The sequence below is a fragment of the Melanerpes formicivorus genome, unplaced genomic scaffold, assembly GCF_026170545.1.
Source record: "Melanerpes formicivorus ecotype bairdi unplaced genomic scaffold, bMelFor1.0.p_v2 SCAF_17, whole genome shotgun sequence".
Classification (NCBI taxonomy): Eukaryota; Metazoa; Chordata; class Aves; order Piciformes; family Picidae; genus Melanerpes; species Melanerpes formicivorus.
The window spans coordinates 6,691,209-6,711,502 of record NW_027142369.1 but is presented as its reverse complement, the minus strand read 5'-3'; the positions used below and the strand labels follow the sequence as shown (position 1 = coordinate 6,711,502).

The following is a 20,294-nucleotide window of genomic DNA, read 5'->3' as shown; positions in this document are numbered from 1 at the left end:
TAAACTGAGGGGCCCAGAACTGGACACAGTACTCGAGGTGTGGCCTAACCAGTGCAGTGTACAGGGGCAGAATGACCTCCCTGCTCTTGCTGGCCACACTATTCCTGATGCAGGCCAGGATGCCAATGGCTGCCTTGGCTGCCTGGGCACACTGATGGCTCATGTTCAGCCTCCTATTAACCACTACCCCCAGGTCCCTTTCCACTCTCCATCCACTCTGACCCCAGCCTGTAGCACTGCGTGGGGTTATTGTGGCCAATGTGTAGAACCTGGCACTTAGATGTGTTCAATCTCATGCCGTTGGATTCTGCCCATCTGTCCAGCCTGTCAAGGTCCCTCTGCAGAGCTCTCCTTCCGTCTAACAGATCAACACCTGCCCCCAGCTTTGTGTCATCTGCAAATTTACTGATGAAGGACTCACTACCTTCATCCAGATCATCAATAAAGATATTAAAGAGCATGGGGCCCAACACTGATCCCTGGGGGACACCACTAGTGACTGATTGCCAGCTGGATGTGGCACCATTCACCACCACTCTCTGGGCTCAGCCCTCCAGCCAGTTCCTAACCCAGGACAGAGTGCTCCTGTCCAAGCCACAGGCTGACAGCTTGGCCAGGAGTTTGCTGAAAAATGATGGAGGGCAGCTTGGCCAGCTCATCTGCCAGCTCTCTCAGCACCCTAGGATGGATCCTATCCAGTCCCATGGACTTGTGGGGATCCAAGTGGCTAAAGACATCTCTAACTACTTCCTCCTGGATCACAGGGGAATTATACTGTTCCTGACTCCAACTGACAATGAGAACTGATGATGAGAACAGGTGGAGTTCCTTCTCACATGTAAAGGGAAGGCACTTGAGTGGTTTTGAGTAAAAGGCAGGAATTCAGATAAGACTCCTGAAAGTACATGGAGCACCTGTAGCATGCTGGAGAGAAGTAATAGGGAGAGGGCAGGCAGAGAGGTGTTGCAGCTTCTAGCCTATGCACAAGTGTAATTTAAGTAGCTTTTTTATTACTTTAAGAAACTCAGTTCTGAGCTTTGGTTACTGGGTGAGAATTTAGCATACAGAGGGGTCTTATTAGATTGGCGATCTATTATATCTATTAGATATAGCGATACCTATCCTCCTGTAGAAAAAAGCACTTGTAGGACATAGATTCCCCCTTGAACACTCTGTTCTTGGGATTTCAAAGATTATGACAAAATTTCTTCTTCAGAGCTCTACACTGTTGCAACAAATGCCTCAAAGTGGACTTCATATGCTGAGCATCAACTTGATAGGAGAACCTCAAGTTCTCTGCAAACCTTCCAGAGACTTGAAAATGACACATTGTTTTCTTGAACAGTTACTTGCTGTCAGAGTTGATTTGCATTGCTAGAACCCCAGAGTGCTGTGGTGGTTCTCCAAGTTGAAGGTGTGGAATGCTTTACAAATACACTTCCTAGAGTGATTATGATCTAGTTAAGACAAACTGATTGTTTTGGTAAATGACTATTTCTAGTATGGTTTCTTTTTCTGTGTGCCTGTGTCAGATAGCTGTGTGCAAATTCCAACAACATTGTTAAAAGTGACTATGGCAGATAGTACCTAGAGAAGTTCTGAAGGAGTCAGATTCTCAGAGGGCAATTGCCAGGCACTTGCAGAAAGTCCTTTCACTGTAGGCTAAGATAGTTTGGGCACTCAAAATTCTTGTCAGCTTTAGAGACCACACTGGTTTTAGCTGGCTTGGTTTGAGAACTGTCTGAGCATAATGTTGGAAAAGCCCATGCAAAGGTAGGAGGAGTCAAAATGCAGCTGGCATACAGTATAAACCTAAACCTGTCATTGTGTGGTTTGTGTGCTGCCAGCTCTCCCTGCTGTGACAAGGAGATGCCCAAGAAAGGGGTGCTTCATAGGGGAGAAATTGAACTGAACCTGCAGCCCTGCACTTCCAGGATGCAGCACTTCTGTAGTTCAGTGTGCCCTGGTCTGTAAGTGTTCTTAAGAGTTTCAGCATAAAAATCTATTAGCTGTAGTCAGAGGTGCTCCAGGCCATTTCCTGATAGCTAATACCTCCAGTTACCTGTCATCAGGGTCAGAGTGTTTCTTTGCATTTACTACTCTTTGTTTCATATGACTGATCATCTTAAGTTGTTGTTAACGTTCTTGAAATGGTATTGTTCTAGCAGCCCTTTCTAATGCTGTTTCTTATTCTTGCCTCCCATTACATTGTGCTTTTTGAATGCATAGGATGTTCTCTTTGAAATGAAGGAGCTGATGACTTGTGTCATCTGGAAAAAACTGAAGAATACTGTTGGGTTTTTGGATCCACCCTTGGTGCAGGGGACAAGTGCAAGTATCTATTTCCCATTAGCTGGAGCAGTTCTATCAGCATTATCCAGAAATGGCATTGATGAAATCTTCCTTCACTAAGTCAAGGCAAGCTGTCCTTTCAACTTCAATTTAGACAGCTTTTCTTGGCAAGTCTTGGTACGGTTTTACCGATTCGCAGATTGCATTGGGTTGGAAGGGACTCTCAAAGGTCATCTTGTCCAACCCCCTTGCAGTGAGCAGGGACCCCTCCAACTAGATGAGACTGCTCCAGGGTCACATCAAATCTGGTCTTGAATGTCTCCAGGGAGGGGGCCTCAACCACATCCCTGGGCAACCTGTTCTGGTATTTTTTTTTTATATATGTATGTGTATATATATGTATGTACACACACACTGTATCTGTCCCCAGAAAGGGGTACTCTCTTCTGCCTTGTGATTTTGCTGCCTCCTCTCAGGTCTCTTATCAGTCATCTCCAGTGTCTTTGTGACCTTAGAAAGACTTTTGAAAGGGATAAGTCATCTGTTTGCTTTTTGCAGAGGGTCATATTAACACTGGGGTGACTGGAGTTCTGGGGAGACAAAGGGAGCTGGGACCAGAGAGAATGTGCACACTCTTTGCAGTGCTGAAGGAAGCAAGCAGTTTACTGAAGCCAAAGGATGATGCTGGAGCGATTTAGCCTGTAAATTTGAAGGACTCTGACCTTTGAGAAATTAATGTCTTGTAATAGATTATACAAGGCCAAAATGGCTTGGTTTGAAGAGGGTATTTAATAAGGTTATAAAGGGATCACATGGTGTGGCTGCCTGCCATAGTTGGAAACTAGATCTGATAATGTCTGGTGGTCTAAGCCTATGGCTTGAAGCTGAACCCTGCCCGATTGCTTATAATTGCCATTGGGTTCTAAACACGACTCTGAATGTCTGGTAGGATGAATAACTTTAATAATTTTTCTGTGCAGCTGCTAATTGTTCATTCTTTTCACTGGTGGCTCTTCAGTTTATTTTCCTCAAAAAGCTGCAGTTGAAGGTTTTGTGACCCTGCTGGGAAAGCAGCAAGTATGGGCTCCCAGAACCTGGGGTCACTAATTCCAAGAAAAGAGTCTGGCAGAGCTCAGCTGCACTGATCCATCTTAAATGCCTAGTTTAAAAGGGAAACAGATCCTTTTGAGTTTATATTTACTGACTTTTTGGCTTTTATAACTTGGCATGTACAGATTTTATTTCCACTATACCTGGTTTTTAATGTTTAAGTTAGTAGCCCTGTAATGTTTCATTAAACCATTACTGAAACTTTATCTTAATATTTAGTGACTAAAGGCAATTTATTTCCTCTGGTTACTGCTTATGATGTCTGTTTTTTTTCTTTTGTGGCTTTTTCCTTCCTGCTACTTGAACCTCTGATGTTGTAATGTTGGGTGCTCCACTTTGTCATTGCTCTTGTAGGATAAGGAGTTAGTGTGTTTACAGCTGAATCTTTGCTATGAGATGCTGGTCAATGTTCATGTGTTGTGGCATGTGGAAGCATTGCAGTGTCACAGGCCAATAGCAGTGATACTGCTTCTGCCCTGCCAAGATCCTCTCTTATTTTCTAGTCCCTTTCAGGGTGCTTTGTTCTGATACAGCACTTTTAAGAAGCACTTTTATAGCTGTAAATGGGATGATACAATGCTTTGCAGATGTGTAGAAAGATCAGATGGTTCTACCAAACGTCATGTGTGAATGGCATGTTGGTGTGAAAATCACTTATGGTGTTGTAATGTCTGATATAGGGGTCTCCTATTGCTCAGACTGTTCCCTGTTTATAAAACCAAGGAATAATCCATAAATGCGCCTGCTGTCTGTGTTGTGGGGTTTGATTGGTTGGATTTCTCTGTGTGTGTGTGCTTAGAAGATCCTCTGTGGCAGCTCCAAGTCTCTATTCTCTTCAGCCCATCTAAAGAGTGCTTAGAGTTTTAAGTGAGATCTTTTCTCCCCCATACTACACTGTATATTCCTACTGGTTTATAAAGGTGCACTGTATTTCCCTTCTCTTTTGGATCTACAGTGCTTTACAGACTGAGAAAATTGAGGGCTCCCTCCCCAAATGCCAACTTTTGATCTGTTTCAGTAATAAATCTTTCCAAACATACCAATTACTGAAGGGGAAAAAAAAAAAGTTTGCTGAGAGGTAAGAATTGTTGTATATAAATTGGTAAAACTAGTCTGTGTGCAAAAAAATACACTACCAAAAATTCTCACTTGGCAGGTGAGCCTTGCTGCATGTTAGATGCCCTCGGTTAACTTCCATGTGCATTGACGGCTGCAAGCAGGGAAGCCTGGACAGCAAGCACCCTGTGGTGTGTGAGGGTTACCACTTGGTAGCTTCCCTGATAGAACAAACAGGTGGAGTCCCTCAGTGATGGAAAACAATAAAAGTCAGGATCCTCACTAATGTTTAATAACAGAAATACAGGGTGTTCTGCTGACGGAAAAATGAGCTGAGCTTACCTTTGTGCCAGGAGGAGAAAAGGGCTATCCACAAACTCAGAGATGGTCTCTCTTGGCTGGGTTTTGTGCTTTGCTTTGCTATTGCTTGCCTGCTGTCTTCCTCTGATAATTTCAATGTGGTGGAAAGTCTTAGAGGCTGCAGGCTTTTGCTCTGATGCATTAAAACTTATACACTCCTTGCTGCCAGTATGATGCCAATATGTTGCTGTTCTGGGAAAATGCCCCCTTTTTTTCTCCTTTTTTTAACAAAGCAATGCATTGTTACTATTTGCCACTTCTTTTACAGGGGAAATATTGGAGCTGAAACCTTCTCCTGTCTGAGAAGATTTACTTAATTGCATTCACTAATAACTTCTTAGGCTATTAAGGCAAAGATTGCCTATTAGCTTTAAAACTGTAAATTCTTTTCCACATGCTTTAATCTGTCGCTCGGACCAGGCAGCCAAAATATGTTATTTAGTTTAGCCGTGGCTGTGATGTATGATCTGATGGTCATATTTTCCTTTAACTGTTAATCGCTATAATGTTCAGATCCTAGATGCTGTGTGAGGTATTGGTGCAAACTGTTTACTTTGGGTGTTTAAAAAAAAGGCCAACAGCCCCAGAAACCAACTATTCTACATAGTTTGAGCCTATGGCAAAACATCAGTTCCAAAACACTGCTTAGTGTGGTTTTAGTAACTTGCTGTTGAATTCTTCTCTAAATCTGTGCCTCATTCTAACTTAAACATGAAGTCAACTTGTGTAGAAATTTTTATTCACTATTTCATACAGGGAAGTGTGCATTATCCAGTAGAGTTTTCACTGGTTTTGGATATAGAACTAAACAGTTGTAACAAGCTTCTGGGTTTTATTCAGTTTTGCAGGCTAATGAAGCAATTACTCAAATGTTCCTGGGTTTCCATTAAATGTTTCAGTGAGTTATTCAGCAGAGCTGTGTGCTGAAATAAGGGAACATGCAAAACACCAGTCAGTAGTTTGTGCTGCACCTGAATTAGTTTCACAAAATCGCAGAGGGCATCAGGTTGGAAAGGACCATCAAAGGTCATCTTGTCCAGCCTCCCTGCAGTGAGCAGGGAGAGAGAGTTTCCATAGCTTTAGGCCTACTAAGCCAGCCTAAAGGCATTGGAACTTTGCTGTACCTTTGGTGTTTATGAATTTCAAACACTTTTCCCCACTTCTCTTTTCTTTCAGAAGTTTTCTGTCATTTGCTAATATATTTTTTCCTGTGCTAGTGATTGGAGTGCAAGAGCCCTGTCTAGATGATCTATTGCTGTCTAGATGGTCTTCCAAACAAAATGTATTTTTTGAATAGTGACCCCTTGGAATGCAGCTTAGAACTGACCATGTTTCAAATTCAAACATCTGCTCGATGCAAGTGGGCAGACAGTCTCTCTTTGACCTGACTCTGTTGCCTCTTTGGAGGGAGAAGGGAAATACAGCTAGTAATGACCTTTCTTTTCCCCTAAGTAAAAAAGAGATTTGCTGTGTATTTTGTGTAGCCTATTGTGAATATCAGGAGACAGCCAGGCCAGCTGGGAATGGGAACCCTTTCTTTAGTAGGCTATGGCTCAATTTCAAGCTACATGGGAGGAAAGAAGAGTCATGGACGACATCATGAGGGAAACACGAGTGATCAGTTCTCTAAGTGAAATAGCTCCCTCTGGGAGACAGTACCTGTGACATAGGCATTGGTACCTCTGGAAGCATTCTCCCTAGCCCAGACAGGTTCTTGTGTCCCCCATTTAATTTTTTTTCCGCTGTCTCACTTGTCTACAGAGTTTGCAGTTCACCACTTGCATCTGAGCCTCAGTCCTGTACCCGTGCAGGCATCTGTGGTTTACATTGGGTTTGGTGTAGTATCTTATTTATGTTAAGTGTGTCTGTGGTGCACATCTCAGCATAGCTACCAGGAAGCCTGTCCTCTGCTAAAAATCATCCCAAAAGAACATAGGATGTACTTTTCTTACTAGCTTTTTAAGCACTGTAGGAGGAAGTAGAGGCTGGTCCATGGCTCTGCCAGACTCCCAGAGCAGTTAATCCAGCTACTGTCTCATCTGCATAGAGTGTCCTTTGCAGACAGCTCCTTGCAGGGAATTGCTTTGTGGCCCACAGCCTGCTTCAGTCCTGTAGGCTCAATTCTTGAGACTCTTAAGAGTTTCTTGTTTGTAGGATCAGCTTTCTTTCCATGCCTGTGCCTAAGCCCTTTCACATGTGATGTGAGGCAGTTGCAGTGGTTGGGTAGTGTTGTAGTCTTGGTTGCATAAGGGATGTCTTGCTTCTCTGAGCCTGCAGCTGTGACCTGCCTGTCTGAAAAGCTTGGAGTCGTGGATTTAGGAAATCTTTGCAGCAGAGTATCAGCAAATGCCAGAACTGAGGTGTATGGTGGTTTGACATCCTGCTGTTTGAATACTTTTTGTTTTTAAAATAACTTACTAAAAAGAAAAAAAGTTTGGTAGAATATTTTCCCAAATGAACTAATCCTCAAAATATGCATGTTTCTATGGTTTAGAGTCCCCTCATTTTACCTCTAAAAAGTTCTCATGTTTTGGGTAACCAAAGGGGACCCTCCCCCCTCCCCCCTTTCTGAAAAAGGGGAAGACCCATGATAAAAGCCAGCCTTGGTAATTGTTTCCTCCTTCCCATAGCTTTTTAAGCATGTGTGACATCATACCCAACAGCAAGCACCCTTTCTCTCCCTGTTCATGTCTCACTTATTCCCTTCTACTGAGGCAGTACAGTCTGTTTCAATAAGTCCCAGTAAATTTGCAAAGCCCATTTTGGGAGGATTATAGAAAACCTTTGGACAGACTTTCTCAAGTGGGTTTGGCAACCAGCTTGCAAGCATTTTTCTTCAAAGCAGAACAAAACTTATTCAGAGTGTATGCAGGCATGGCAAGAAATGCAGCCTTTGCCATGAGCCTCTATTCTTCCAGGGGCTCTGGAGCAGGCCTTTCTGAAGTCTGGTGTGTTTCAACTGCAGTTTTGAGTTGCTCTGTTTACTCCAGGGCAGACGCATCTAAAACGGAGCTGGTTTAGTTATTTTAAGTTTTTAGTTTACAATACTTGGAATGTTTCTGAGCAGGCTGCTGCCCTAATTTGACCAAAAAAAAAAATAAAATAGGCATTCCTCACCTAATATTTCTTATTTATCTTTCTTAGCTATGTGAAAATAATGGTTTCAACAGTTTGGCTATTAACTCTTTCCCTACCATATTAATATTTTCTTCTCGAAACACAGTTGCAGTGCATCTTGCCGGCTTCAGGTGATGGTTTGCCGGCTTCAGGTGATGGTCTGCAACGATGCCTCCCATACTGTAATGGTAACATGCTAATTACCCACCACTTACAGGCCACTGTTATCTGCAAGACGGCTTTGAAATTCACTGCAAGAGGTGCTTGATTTAATTTTCCTTTTCATTTCCCTGCTGAGCAACGATGAGCTCTGTGTTATGGCTCTGCAGTGCATGCTGCTTCTAGGTCAGAGAAACTCCAGACTGGTAAAGTGAAAGAAGGGAGCAATTTGCGTTGTAGATGCTGATTGATCGCCTGTCCCTTTGGGCATCCTTGTAATGGCCGTCCAAAGAAAAGACTTACTGTATTGGGTGGAAAACTGGAGGAGCCATTGTGTATTCAGCAGTGTGCAGCAGTTGCAACTATGGACAACAACACAGACGCTCTTAGATTCGAAAAGCGTTGAGGGCAGAGTTAGGCGGTCCTGCTCCGTGACCCCCCAAAAAAAGGATCTTTGATTTTCAAATACAGGGTTAGTGGGAATGAGGAAGACAGATTCCCGTCTTGTACTTGCTGAGGCCTTTGATTTTTAAGTTAAAGTTCCTATTTCTTTGAAGTGAGAATGTTTTAACATACCTAAATAGCCTGCATATATTGGGAGGGTACATATATGGAGCAGGGATGGCTGGGCTTTCTATCAGGGATTCAGTTCTGCAGAAATGGTTTGTATTGCTTGATAACTTGTCAAATGCAGTGACTGAGCATTGTCTGGTTGTATATACCTGAATCTCAGCTCTTATACCAGCAGAGTAGATGACTATCTCTACAGATCTATTGAAATTGGCTCTACCAATTGCATTTCTCTGCTCTTTGATGTATAATTAGTAGGTCTTTCCAGTCTTTTATCCCTGGCATTTCAGTATCTCTATAACTATTTCCCATGTGGCCAAAGCAGCGTTCAGAGGCTTGGGCCTTTCTGACAAACCCTAAGTATTTGAATTCTGATCATGCAGGAGCCAGGCTGATTACAGGTCTGTGAACTGAAGTCCAAGGGTGGCTCTAAAGCATGGAACATAGCACACTCTGGTGTCCGCGCATGCAGGCTCCCCACCATCTAGAACAGGCTATCCCAGTACACTGTGTTTATCTGCCTGGTCACATAGACGGGTGTGTGTACCTTTCTACTTAAAGGAAACCATAGTGCTGGGTCTGACAGAGTCCCATCCCAGCCTGTAGCTTCATGCTTGCTCAAGCTGGGACAGTGAAACATGCTTGCTTTATGGGATGAATCTGTATGTGATTGCTTGCATTGCTACTTAGATATTTTATTATATTTGGATATTTTTCTTTGGGCACAGCTACATGATGTGGGGGTTGTTAGATCCATCTGACACAGTACAATACCAATTGCTAGGTGGAATTTTCAGTAATTGTGGGTTTGAGGTGCTTCTTCTAGAATGGATCAACTGTCTCAAGCAGTGAATCTTTAGTGATACATCTGCAATGGATTTGCAGAGGGATGATACATCTGGGCAGGGTGCTCCAGCTGCAGGGCAGTCTCTTGTGTTCTGGACCTACCCTGTACCTGTACTCTTCCTTAGTCTCCTTCCCTGCTCTGTTTGCAGGGCTAGTCTGCAGAGCCAGCCTGGGTATCTTTGTGCTTGTGATGAAGACAAGTCATGGGACAGTGTAAAAGTTTCTTGGCAAGGATTTCAAGCGGAGAACAACTGATGCAAGTGACTGTGTATGTGCAGCTCTGTGAAGCATTCTGTGTACCACAGTGATGGGGGTAGAACAAGGCAGTAATTAAGACGATAAATGGCTTCAAGCTGCTGTGTTCATTCTTCCTGACATTTGTACGTGTATCTTTGGATAAAAATCAAAGATCTATCGGGCATGTGGAATGTGCTGTGGTGCAATTCATATGCTCTGAAGGCAGATGACAAATTAAGAGCAAAGTAGAAATGACTCACATTGAGGTGTTCAATCCCTGACATTACCCACTTCCTACCTCTGCTCACGTGGCAGCTGTATTGGTCCCAGTGGTGCAGCTGTTTAGTATGCATCTTGGGTCACTTCTGAGGCCATGATCCAGAGGCTGCTGAAGTGCTTGCTAGGTGGAGAATGGAATTGAGCATGTGCTTACCTGAATTTGAATCAGATTCTTTAGTGTAGAATTTAATTGTTTGCATTCTAGTATGAAGTCAACCCTTTTCCATTAACGTTTGTTTGAATTGCCCCCCCACATTTACAACATTAACCCTTCCTTTTTTTTGTTTGTTCTTTTGCAGGAAAAGAGGAGTAGAAGTAGTACAGGTGAGTAAAACTATATTTGATTTCCCCTCCAGTCTGTTTTCTTGTATAGAAGGTTTCCCTATTTTAGATTCTATACATTAGCTCTCAACATAACCTGGGCTTAATTGTTTTTCTTCATTTTCCATTCAATTCCCTGCTATGGATACTTTTTCAAAAGAGAATCCCTCTTTTATGAAGCATGTGTTGAGCCCTTCTGGCCTTAACAGGTGCCCTCTTGAAAGTAAGAATGCAGTTAGGCTTTTCCTGTCTCTGTTAATTAAGATCTGATAGGTACATTTCCCTGTGTTTATTGCACTCATGGACAGTCAGGCTTGACAGCAACAGGAGCTGGCCTTCAGAAAGTACTATGGCAGAAGGAATGTTCTTGCAACACAGCGAGCAAAGAAACGATGCTAATGTGCCCTCAAGTTGTAGCCCATATAGAGGAAGTTGTTTGTGATGTTTGTTCTTTCCCAGATCTGAATGGTTGTACTTCACACAAGACGTTATTTAAAGGATGATGGCAACTTGGGAAAGGAATCATGTTACCTTGACAGCTGTAACACAGAGCACTATACCTCCAGAAGATCAAAGGGCAAGCATGCCCTTTCCTTCTGGCTGTTTGTCATAAGTTTCACTTGCTGATGCTTATCTAATTCTTGTTTCACACTCTGAGATGGTCAGAGGAACACCTCACATTTGTTTCTCCTATCTCACTGGCAGAGATAAAACTGCCTCAGTAGAGAGGATGGAAGAGAGATGAAGAAAATCAGGTGTTAAGTGCAGTTGAAAGGTGCTTCATAACACCAGCAGGGAGTTGGAGGAAAGCACTTAAACCCCCCAAACCAACAACACACAAACCCCAAAACAAAGCAGCCTCCCAGCCTACCCCCCGCCCCAAAAAACCCAGGCCATATTATTTTAAAGAATCCACTCTCAGAGAAGGCTTTAAAATTTCTAGTTAAACTGCTCTTTGAGCTGTGTGTTTGAAAACCACATGGTATTACAAGGGAAAAGGGCAGATACTTTACTGGCTGTATTTAATCTTTCACCATTGCACCGTCATCTTCCTTATTTATACCTCCTACTGCTCAGAGCTAAGGAGCAGCTTCTTTCATCAGCTGTGATAATAGCATCTCCAGCTTGATGAAACACAAGCCAGCATTTACAAAGCACAGCTTCCCGAACAGCACAGAGAGGAAGCTACCCTGTATTTGTGTTGCTGTCTAGGGAAAATGATTAAAATAAAGTGTATTGCAACCAAGTGTCTGCATTTGTTATTTATGCCTTGCACCTGCACTGCACTTTTCAGCAGCAAGGTGCTCATAATGAGGTGAATTCATGATACACTGATTAGCTGAGCAGAGGGCCAGTTCTGTTGTCACTGGTGCTTTGAAGTTACTCTCCTTCCACAGGCTACTTGTTAGCCTTCTGATGTTCGTGTAGCTTAATGATTGGAATGGATTTAGTCATTGGAACATCATTTTGGGGAACATTTGTACAGAACTGGACAAGACTTTGTGTATAAGTATTTCATTGTCTTGAATTTCCCAGCACATTTGAGATGTCAGATTTGACCTGTACTGGCAATTCGTGCCCCAGAGGCACACTTCTAACAGACACCACTGCTCTGCTACAGTAAGATGGATGCCTGTGTGGGATCACCCTTCACCTATCACTTGTGTGTTGCTTCATACATCCTGATGCATCTACTTGTAGCCAGTAGGACATTTATCAGAAATGGGATCTTCATCCATCCAGCATTACTAGAAAGCTTTGTTATGAGTCACCTTGTATGATTTGTCCCACGAACTCTGCTTCTAGTTGGAGGATGTCTCAGTGTTGGACAGAGCTTATTTGACAGAGGGAATTTTGTTTTCCTGTGTTCAGCAGCGTATCTTTGATTTGTTTCTCCTTCTCCTCCTTTAAAGGATCTATTCTGTTCAAGAGGAACTAGCTCTTACACCTGCCAATAGACAAAAAGCTCAAAATACAGAAGTACACAGGCTGTTTATTTTCTTCTTTACATATTTTCTTTTTTTTTTTCTGAATGTAGATGTGCTTTCCTGTAGTAAGTAGTGAGTTGGCAGGTAAGGCTCAGTTACTGGCTTCCACACAGCACTGGTGTGTGCTGACTTCTGTGAACAGACACCAGATTATTCTTTTCCAAACATGTTTCACAGGAGCAGGAAAGAATTTTCTGGTGTTAAAGGGGAAGTCTTCAAATAAGCACTTGTGACTTCTGTTTCCTTCCCATAGTGAGGAATTAGGATGGTCTTCTATTCTTTACCTAAACTGATGAAATCCTCTTATTTTGCCTTCTTAAAGTTAATTGCACTGTACTGATTATCAACGGGCTGCTGCTAGAGAGCAATTTACATTCTGTGACTTAAGTTCTGTGTTTTGTCTTGCCTCAGACTTTCAGTTCCAGCTGAAAGAGTGGTTCCAGCTTTCTGTTTTTATTGAGTGGGGAAACATGTGCATCCTCCAAAGAGAAATAATGGAAGAATAGGACTGGCAGTGAGATGCTAAGCAGGCATGCTCCTTTATCCAGCAGTAAGACATTACTCAAGCAACACACTGAAAACAAAGAACCTCTCAACTTGTGTGGAGATAAGTAATTGAGGTTTTTAGAAACGCTGATTGAATTCTAACATAATGAGAGTTCGCTGTGAACTAAATGTGCAGGAGATGAAATGTGTGACATTATATAGTACGATTGGTTCACATCCATCAAGCTATCTGTCTTGAAAGACAGTACAGTAGATGAATTAAATAAAAAACTTTAAAGGTTGTGAACTTTCCGAAGGCAATGTGAGTGAGTCTGTATCCAAACGTTTGGGAACATGAATGGGTTAGCTCATTCTTGTGTTTCCAGTGAGCAGTGCGTAATAGCCTATTTAAGATCTGGCAGTGGTTTTGATTTAGCTTTGCTTTCTGCAACTAAAATCTGTCAGTGGGGCAGCTGCAAACCAATCTTATATTGCAGGAAAAAAACCAAAACTCTCCCTGGCTTTTAAATATGGCCTCTAATAGAATACCATGCATACCTGTTACCTTGTGGCAGGTCATTTCCTTAGCTTTTTTTTAAGGAGTGCTTGTTTTGTGCCCCATGAGGTATGGAAGCTTTCTTGTTGAGTTTTGTAGGAGGGAAGACTGAAGGATGTGTCCAAGCTCCTCTAGGGAGCCTGTTGCTGTACCAGCCCCGTGCTGTTGGGAGCTGTTCTGGCAAGCCAAAGCAGCAGGATTTCCAGCTGCAGCTGTCTCAGAATGGGTGTGGGGCCAGCTGCCCAGTGTTGGGGCTTCCTCATGCTGAATGTAGGGCACAAAGGGAAGGAAAGAGCAATTGAAGGTGATCAGCAGACCTGGTGTTGCTGGCTTTCTTCCAGTGAAAGGCAAAATCGGTTCAGCTTCATTTAAAGTACTCTGAATGTAATGCATTTGTGGTTACTGCAGCTGTTACATACCTCTTCTTTCTTGCCAGCTCTTCCTATCCCTTACCGCTGCCTGCTGAGCTGGAGTTCTTGAGCTGGTGGCCAGAGGGAGAGGTGGAGATGCTCTGAACAGGTGACAAACATGACCAAAGCCTATCTGCCATAGCCTGCAGGCAGTTACTGGGCAGGTAGTGGCTGAAAAGGCTGAAGCAGAGAGGCTTTTGCTCTGATATTGGAGCAACTTGCCAGTAAATGCTTAAACTGAAACATTTCTGAATACATTTTTTTACTACTCTTTCAAGAGAAAAGCTGCCTTTTTTGCAGTGGTACAAGGTAAAACTGTTTCAGATATTTTCTTAACAAAAGCTTGGGTTTGTTCAATTTCATCTCTCCATCCCCAAAATTAGCATAGGGGCAAATTTAGAATAGAAAATAGTCAGTTCTTCTGTAGTCACTTAAGTGTGTGTTGGCTAGGGTGAGAGAGAATATCCCCATCTACCTTGTTTTTCAGGAAAAAGCTGTTTGGCTTAGTTTGAAGAATGTAAGATTGAAAACATATGCAGTGAAGTGGAAATCATCAGAAGTACCTTTGATGGGGACATGCATTTATTTTTGTTTCACAAGCTATGCAAATCCAGAATAATTAGCTGCAGCCCTTTGGCTCCTGACAAATTGCCAGTTTGGTCTTTGTGTGACAAAGTTTGGAGCCTTCCTTCGTATTTCTCGTGACTTCAAAGCTGTTTCAGGCATTTCCATACTCAACCTTTCCAAGAGCTCTAGCTTGCCTTTTTTTCTTTTAAAATAGTGAAGATTTCCTATTTTCAGTGGGTATTTTTGCTTCCAATGAGCACTAATGCTCTCTTTTATGTCAGAAAGATGGTCTTGTCAGTTGGCTATAAAAGTGGGATTAGTCATTGTATTTCAAGCTGCACATTTTTTAATAGCAGTGGGATATGGAGGATAACATGTTTTCTGATGTGGAACAGCTGATTATAGTAGTTACAATGGTCTCAGCTGCCTGTTTTGTTTTTGCTTTTCCCCCAACTCTCTGGGAATTGAGATATTTGAAATCTTTTACTTTGGAGAAGAGAACTGTGTTTTGAGCAATGAGTTTTACTGAAGCCCATGAAGGAGAATGGAGAGTTCCCTGCCTCCCTTTCTTACTCTTCAATCAAAGTAAAATAGTAATGACAACAATTTCCACTAATTGTTGCCAGGGAACTGTTGTTTTCTTGAAATGTGGAAAAGTTTATTTCCACATTAGGTATTAATGGAATAGGCTTGGAGCAGCAGTGTTCTAGCTGAGAACTGAATATACGTTATAAAATATGTATCCAATAGCATATACAGAAAGATGTGACTGGAAAGCATCCAAAGCAAGCAGCATTGTTGAGATGTTGGAGAGCTAGCTCACTTGTACATGGAGAAGAAAGTTTATTTTCACATGTGTAGCAGGTCCTCGGTGAAGTGCACGTTCTCCTGAGAACAGCAGTCTGCTTTGCCTTTAGAGCATTTTTGGAAATGATGCTACAGAAGCCCTCTAGCCCTCCCCAGACTGTATTGTGTTAGATACTTTGCTCTGATTGAAAATGAGGAGCTGCTGGTTAAACTCTTGAAAAGGCAGTTTTGTCTGTTAATGTCAGTGCTACACGGAGTGTGCTAAGCATGCAGTCAAGTCTTCCAAAAAGTGTAGTGAGCTCAGCTTCAAACCCAGAAATGGCAGGACCGCGGAAGAACGAATCTCAAGCAGAATCCCCTCTCTGGTCCTTCCCAGGAAGGAAGATCTCTCTGTGTGAGAACTTGGTACCAGCAGTAACATTGCCTCAGGAATGAAGCATAGGCTCCAGTGTGGAGAGGGATGGTTTTGGCATGCTGCTATATATTGCATCAGCAAACTGGTCAGTTAGGTACAGCCTGGCCCTTTCTGGTCCAGTGGGGAAGAAGAATAAATACACATCTGTTGAGGCAAGGAATGAAGAGAAAACTGCAGAATATTTTCACCATGTGGATTAAGCAGATTAGATAAATAAACACTTAAAAATTAGAGTAAACCAAACAACTCAAAATACTTTTAGATCTGATTTATTTTCACTCTTGGTGAGTTAATAAGAGAACTATGAAGAAAGTTTTTGTACCTCAGAATCTCCTACTGACTGGTTTGACAGCTTTCTTTTGACTGTGTATACCAGTGACCTAGGAGAGGTGTGGACTCTGCAGTCACTTGCTGAAGTCACCTGGGTCAGTGAAAACATTACCAAGAATTTAGGAATCTGTAACCAATGTGTAAGAAACTTCTGGCAGATTTAAGTTTGTTCTGCTCTGGACCGTGGAGCCAGCTCTGCCCAACTTTTGTCTTCTCTCGACTCCTTGTTACATAGTGATAAGTCAGTGACACCTAACAGAGCTAAAGAGTGGGAGTTGGGATGTCCTGGATAGACATCCAGTCCCTGTGGGACCTCTCTCAAAGATTTTTGATGACTGTAATGGGACTGCAGTGGGGAGTTGTCTTATTTTTTTCACTTGCTGCAGGCACTTCAAACAACTCCCTTGCAAATTCTGCCTCTGTTTCCTATGTGAAGGTAATATTCCACACAGTGGAATCCCTTTAAGTAGCTTTGAGATATCTGGGTGGAGGAGATACAGAGTAAGATGAGTTTGTGAAGGAAAATGGACTATGAAGAGGGGCTGGTAATTTCTGAAGATAGCCCTGTATAATATTCTTTCAGTCATCAGCATGTAAGTAGCTTCCCAGATACTTCTGTGAACCACAAAGCTTCATAAATTCCTCCTCAAGAAATAGTATGGTTAAAAATAAGACCCTGACACAAATGCTGGGGATTAAAACTCAATGTTTGCTGCTTTCTGCCTATGAATATTTTCCAGCATACAATCCCAGTCTTTGCCCAAAATGGTACTGGTTTTATTAATCACAGTTTTTGCAGTGGTGCCTATAGGCCAACAAAGACCAGGTTTTCATTTTGGGTTGCATTAAACAACGGGATTATTTGTCTCACTGGTGCAGGCATTGTGATATGGTATCAAGGCAGGGCAAATGGAGTTTGGAGATGTGCCTTGGGAAACACCTTATTTTAAAATCAATCCATCTCATTTGCAGTTTGGTGAAACTGCAAGGTCTGTGTTGAAGTACAAATATACATGTAGCCCTTTTGACCTTTTCTGAAGTCTTCTTCTTGGAGTAGGAAGAATGGGGAGTTAACATGATGCCATGCCAAGGGTGATTGTACCCCAAATGCTGAGGTGTCCTCTCCCAGCTGAATACCCCATCCTTTGTCTGTTTTGGGGATGAGATTGTGCAATTCTCTGCTCAGGCAGAACTGCAAGCTCATTCCTGTGATAGCAGTTGCAACCTTGTCTTCAACCTTGGAGTCCTATTCCATAGGGACATGTATGGTCCTTTGGGAACTATGACTCTTAGTACCTACTCCAGCTCACCTTGCTTGCTTTGAACCAAAGCTTTATGGAGAGATTATCATCAGAACAGTAAAGGGGTTGTATGCCTTGCCTTTCTCAGTGAGAATGTTGGTAGGTCTGAACTTCCAGAGGGCTCTGTGGAAGATCAGTGGAATCTAGGAAAGTCTTTTTATATGTTGTTGACTTTACCTCTCTCTAGCTTTTGCAAAAGTTACTCCTTTGATCTGAGCTGTGACCTGAAATAATTGTCTCTGGAGATCATTGCATGCTTATTTGCTCTTCTGACCCTTCACAATTAAAGAAGATAAATGTGTTCATGTTGCAAAACTTAGTGCTTAAGACGTCAGGCCCTCAAGTTTCTCAGTTTTTCCTGTATTTGGTCTTTAGCCTTAAGTTAGAGAAACCTCAAGCACATGTGTTTAAGCCGTGCCTGTATAAAACAGGGTACATTCAAACACAGTAAAAGCTGGAAATGTTTTCCAGAACCCTAATGTCTTTGTGGACTTATAGCAGAAGAAAGCAGAGTGGCTTCAACTGAATCAGAAAATTCCCCCACACCTCCCCTTTTTTTTCCCCTTCTCCTTTCCTCTAAGGTGCAATGTATTTGAAGAATTATGCCTTTTGCTGGAAGGAATATTTATTATTCACTTTAACTCTACTTTTCTGGTGAAAGCAAGACTTTTTTTTTCTTTCATTTGGCAAGTGTAGACCTCTTTTTGCTGTATGTTTAAAGGTAGGCAGATCAGACAGAAAGGGTTTCTGCAGATGCTGTAGATGTTTTCTGTGCCTTTAGTTGTGTGGGTTTTTTCCAGTATCTGTCATGGTGACCTAGCATATCAATGGAAAACACTCGAGGACTTTTTGACAGTTTATTTTTAATCATTGTCTTTGTCTAGTGTTTGAGAATATTTGCTGCTAAAGGTCACTTTGCACTGACAGCAAAAGTAGTGCATTAATAACTTAAAGTGGGAATTTTTAAATACAGGATTTCAGTCTGAGGAAGAAAGAAGAGAGCCAGGAGAAATACAGATGATTTCAAGCATAGTTTGTCCAAAGTGAGTTAGAAGTGGGTTATCAAAAATGTGTATTTCTTTAACATAAAGTGAAATTTGTGGGAAAATCGAGAGCTGTAGTATGTTAATTTAATTTTTTTTTTCATCCCTATTCCCTCACATAAGTTGTCAAAAAAGGAGACTGCTGCTGCAACTTCCTAGCTGAGATTAGTGTGATTCACTGGTGGCAAGGGTGGGCTAACCATGGTTAATAAAACATCAAAACAGTTATTGGATATCTAAGGGTGTGATCTTAGAATCATAGAGTGGTCTGGGTTGTAAGGGACCTCCAAAAGTCCTCTAGTCCAGCCTCCTCTGCAGTGAGCAGGGGCATCCTCAACTAGATCAGGTTGCCCAAAGCCCTCTCGAGCCTCACCTTGAGTATCTCCAAAGATGGGACCTCAACTACCTCCCTGGGCAACCTGTTCCAGTGTTCCACTACCCTCATGGTAAAGAATTAGTTCCTAAAACAAGCATGTGATCAAGTTGGAAAGCACTTTTCAGAGAGATGACCGAAGCAGGAGTTAACTTTCCTCCCATAGACTGGTGGGGAGCCTGGAGACAAGCCCACTCTGGCAGATCCATGTGGATATATCATTGTTGCTCAGATCTGTTCTGGGAATGATACTGTTAATATATTTAAAGACACCGTGAGGAATGTATGAATCCCAAAGCCAGATGAACCACAAAAGCCAATGAGCTGTGCATGTAGTACTGCAAGGCAGTCTCATTCATGGTAGTCACAGCCTGTCCTATTCCGCTTCTGCTGTGGTTTGTACCTAGGAGGCTTTGTATCCAGGTGTGCATTCTGTGATGCAACTGTGCATTAAAAACAAAGCAAACCCAAGCCTGCCTTTAGTGTACGGCATGGATTCATCCCTGAAATGGTGATAGGATATTTTATTTTAATTGTTCTTATGTTAACATTAATTTTGTAAAGGAGTTGAAAAAGTTAATTGTTGCTCATATTATAGATTAATAAAAGCATAGCAGGAGAACTTGTCTGTAGTTTAGCTTGAAGTTTGCTTTTTCACCTGTAGAATCCTAAGGCAAAGCTGTCAATTAACTAGCTATTCAGATATCTGATGGTTCAGTCGCAACAAAAAAAACCCCACACCACCCTAAATCTAACTGTGGGTGCTGTTCCTTTCAAAAATGGCTCAGTGGAGGTTGGGTGGGAGAGCAGAAACTGTACCTATATACAAACTGCTTCTGTGATTGCTAAGCAATGGACTTGTTATTCTTTGGCTGTTGTTTTTTCAACCTGAGATTGCCTCAATAAATTATAAGGTGCCTCCTTAATTTCCCAACTGACAGACGGTTCTCTGAGCGAAAGGGGACGCTGTATCTACTTCAAAGTTGCTATGTGTGTTAACTTCTACATATATGGTGGTTTTATTTGAGTATTTGTTGTAAGGTGGGTATTGAATAGGTAGTGAAGACCTTTTGTATGTTGGGTTGGTTTTTTTCCCCCTAGTTATTCCTCCTGGTCCCTTGCCAAAGTGCAGGCAAGTTATTTACAGTGTTTTGACAGAATGATCTGGAGATGGGATTAAAAAGATCCCATTGGGACTGAGCTAATACCCTAAGAGGCTGAGATGTAAGAGAACAACTGTTACAGTGAAATTTTGGGTTGACTTTGTAAAATATAAAAATGCTGATTTTTTTTTAAGTAAATGGTTGATGCAAGCTAAGAGATTCTTTTACTCAAAGGTCCTGAAACTCTTGTCTTGTACAAGAAGCTTTGTTGCACAACTCCACTGCCCTGTAACCTCAGCAGCATAGTTACTGTGTTAAAACTGTTCATTGACTTTACTGATGGCAAAGATTAGAGGACAAACTCATTGCAGTCTATATGCCTTGATTGCAGAGAGATCATTTGTAGGTTAGGTTAGTTTGGAAAATGCTATTTGCTGTGATCCAGATGAGCTTATCTTGTAGTACTCTTGTCTTTGTGATAGCATCTTTAAGTGGCTGAAAAAAGAACGGCAGCTATAAAGAGGGAAAGAGAACTTTTTAAGTGCAAAGCAGTTTGAAACAAAGTCAA

The 20,294-nt window shown here is 42.1% G+C and overlaps 1 protein-coding gene across 3 annotated transcripts in view; it reads left to right on the top strand.

The window, feature by feature from the left end:
• ITPK1 (inositol-tetrakisphosphate 1-kinase) overlaps positions 1-20,294 on the top strand; it is a 125,739-nt gene that overhangs the window by 22,807 nt on the left and 82,638 nt on the right. For 2 of the 3 annotated variants that reach the window (XM_068148809.1, XM_068148808.1), the window contains exon 3: positions 10,326-10,350. In XM_068148809.1, the coding sequence (XP_068004910.1) occupies positions 10,326-10,350 (25 nt within the window). Of the gene's footprint in view, positions 1-9,698; positions 9,779-10,325; positions 10,351-20,294 lie in introns of those variants that run through there. The other variant, XM_068148810.1, reaches the window with a different exon arrangement.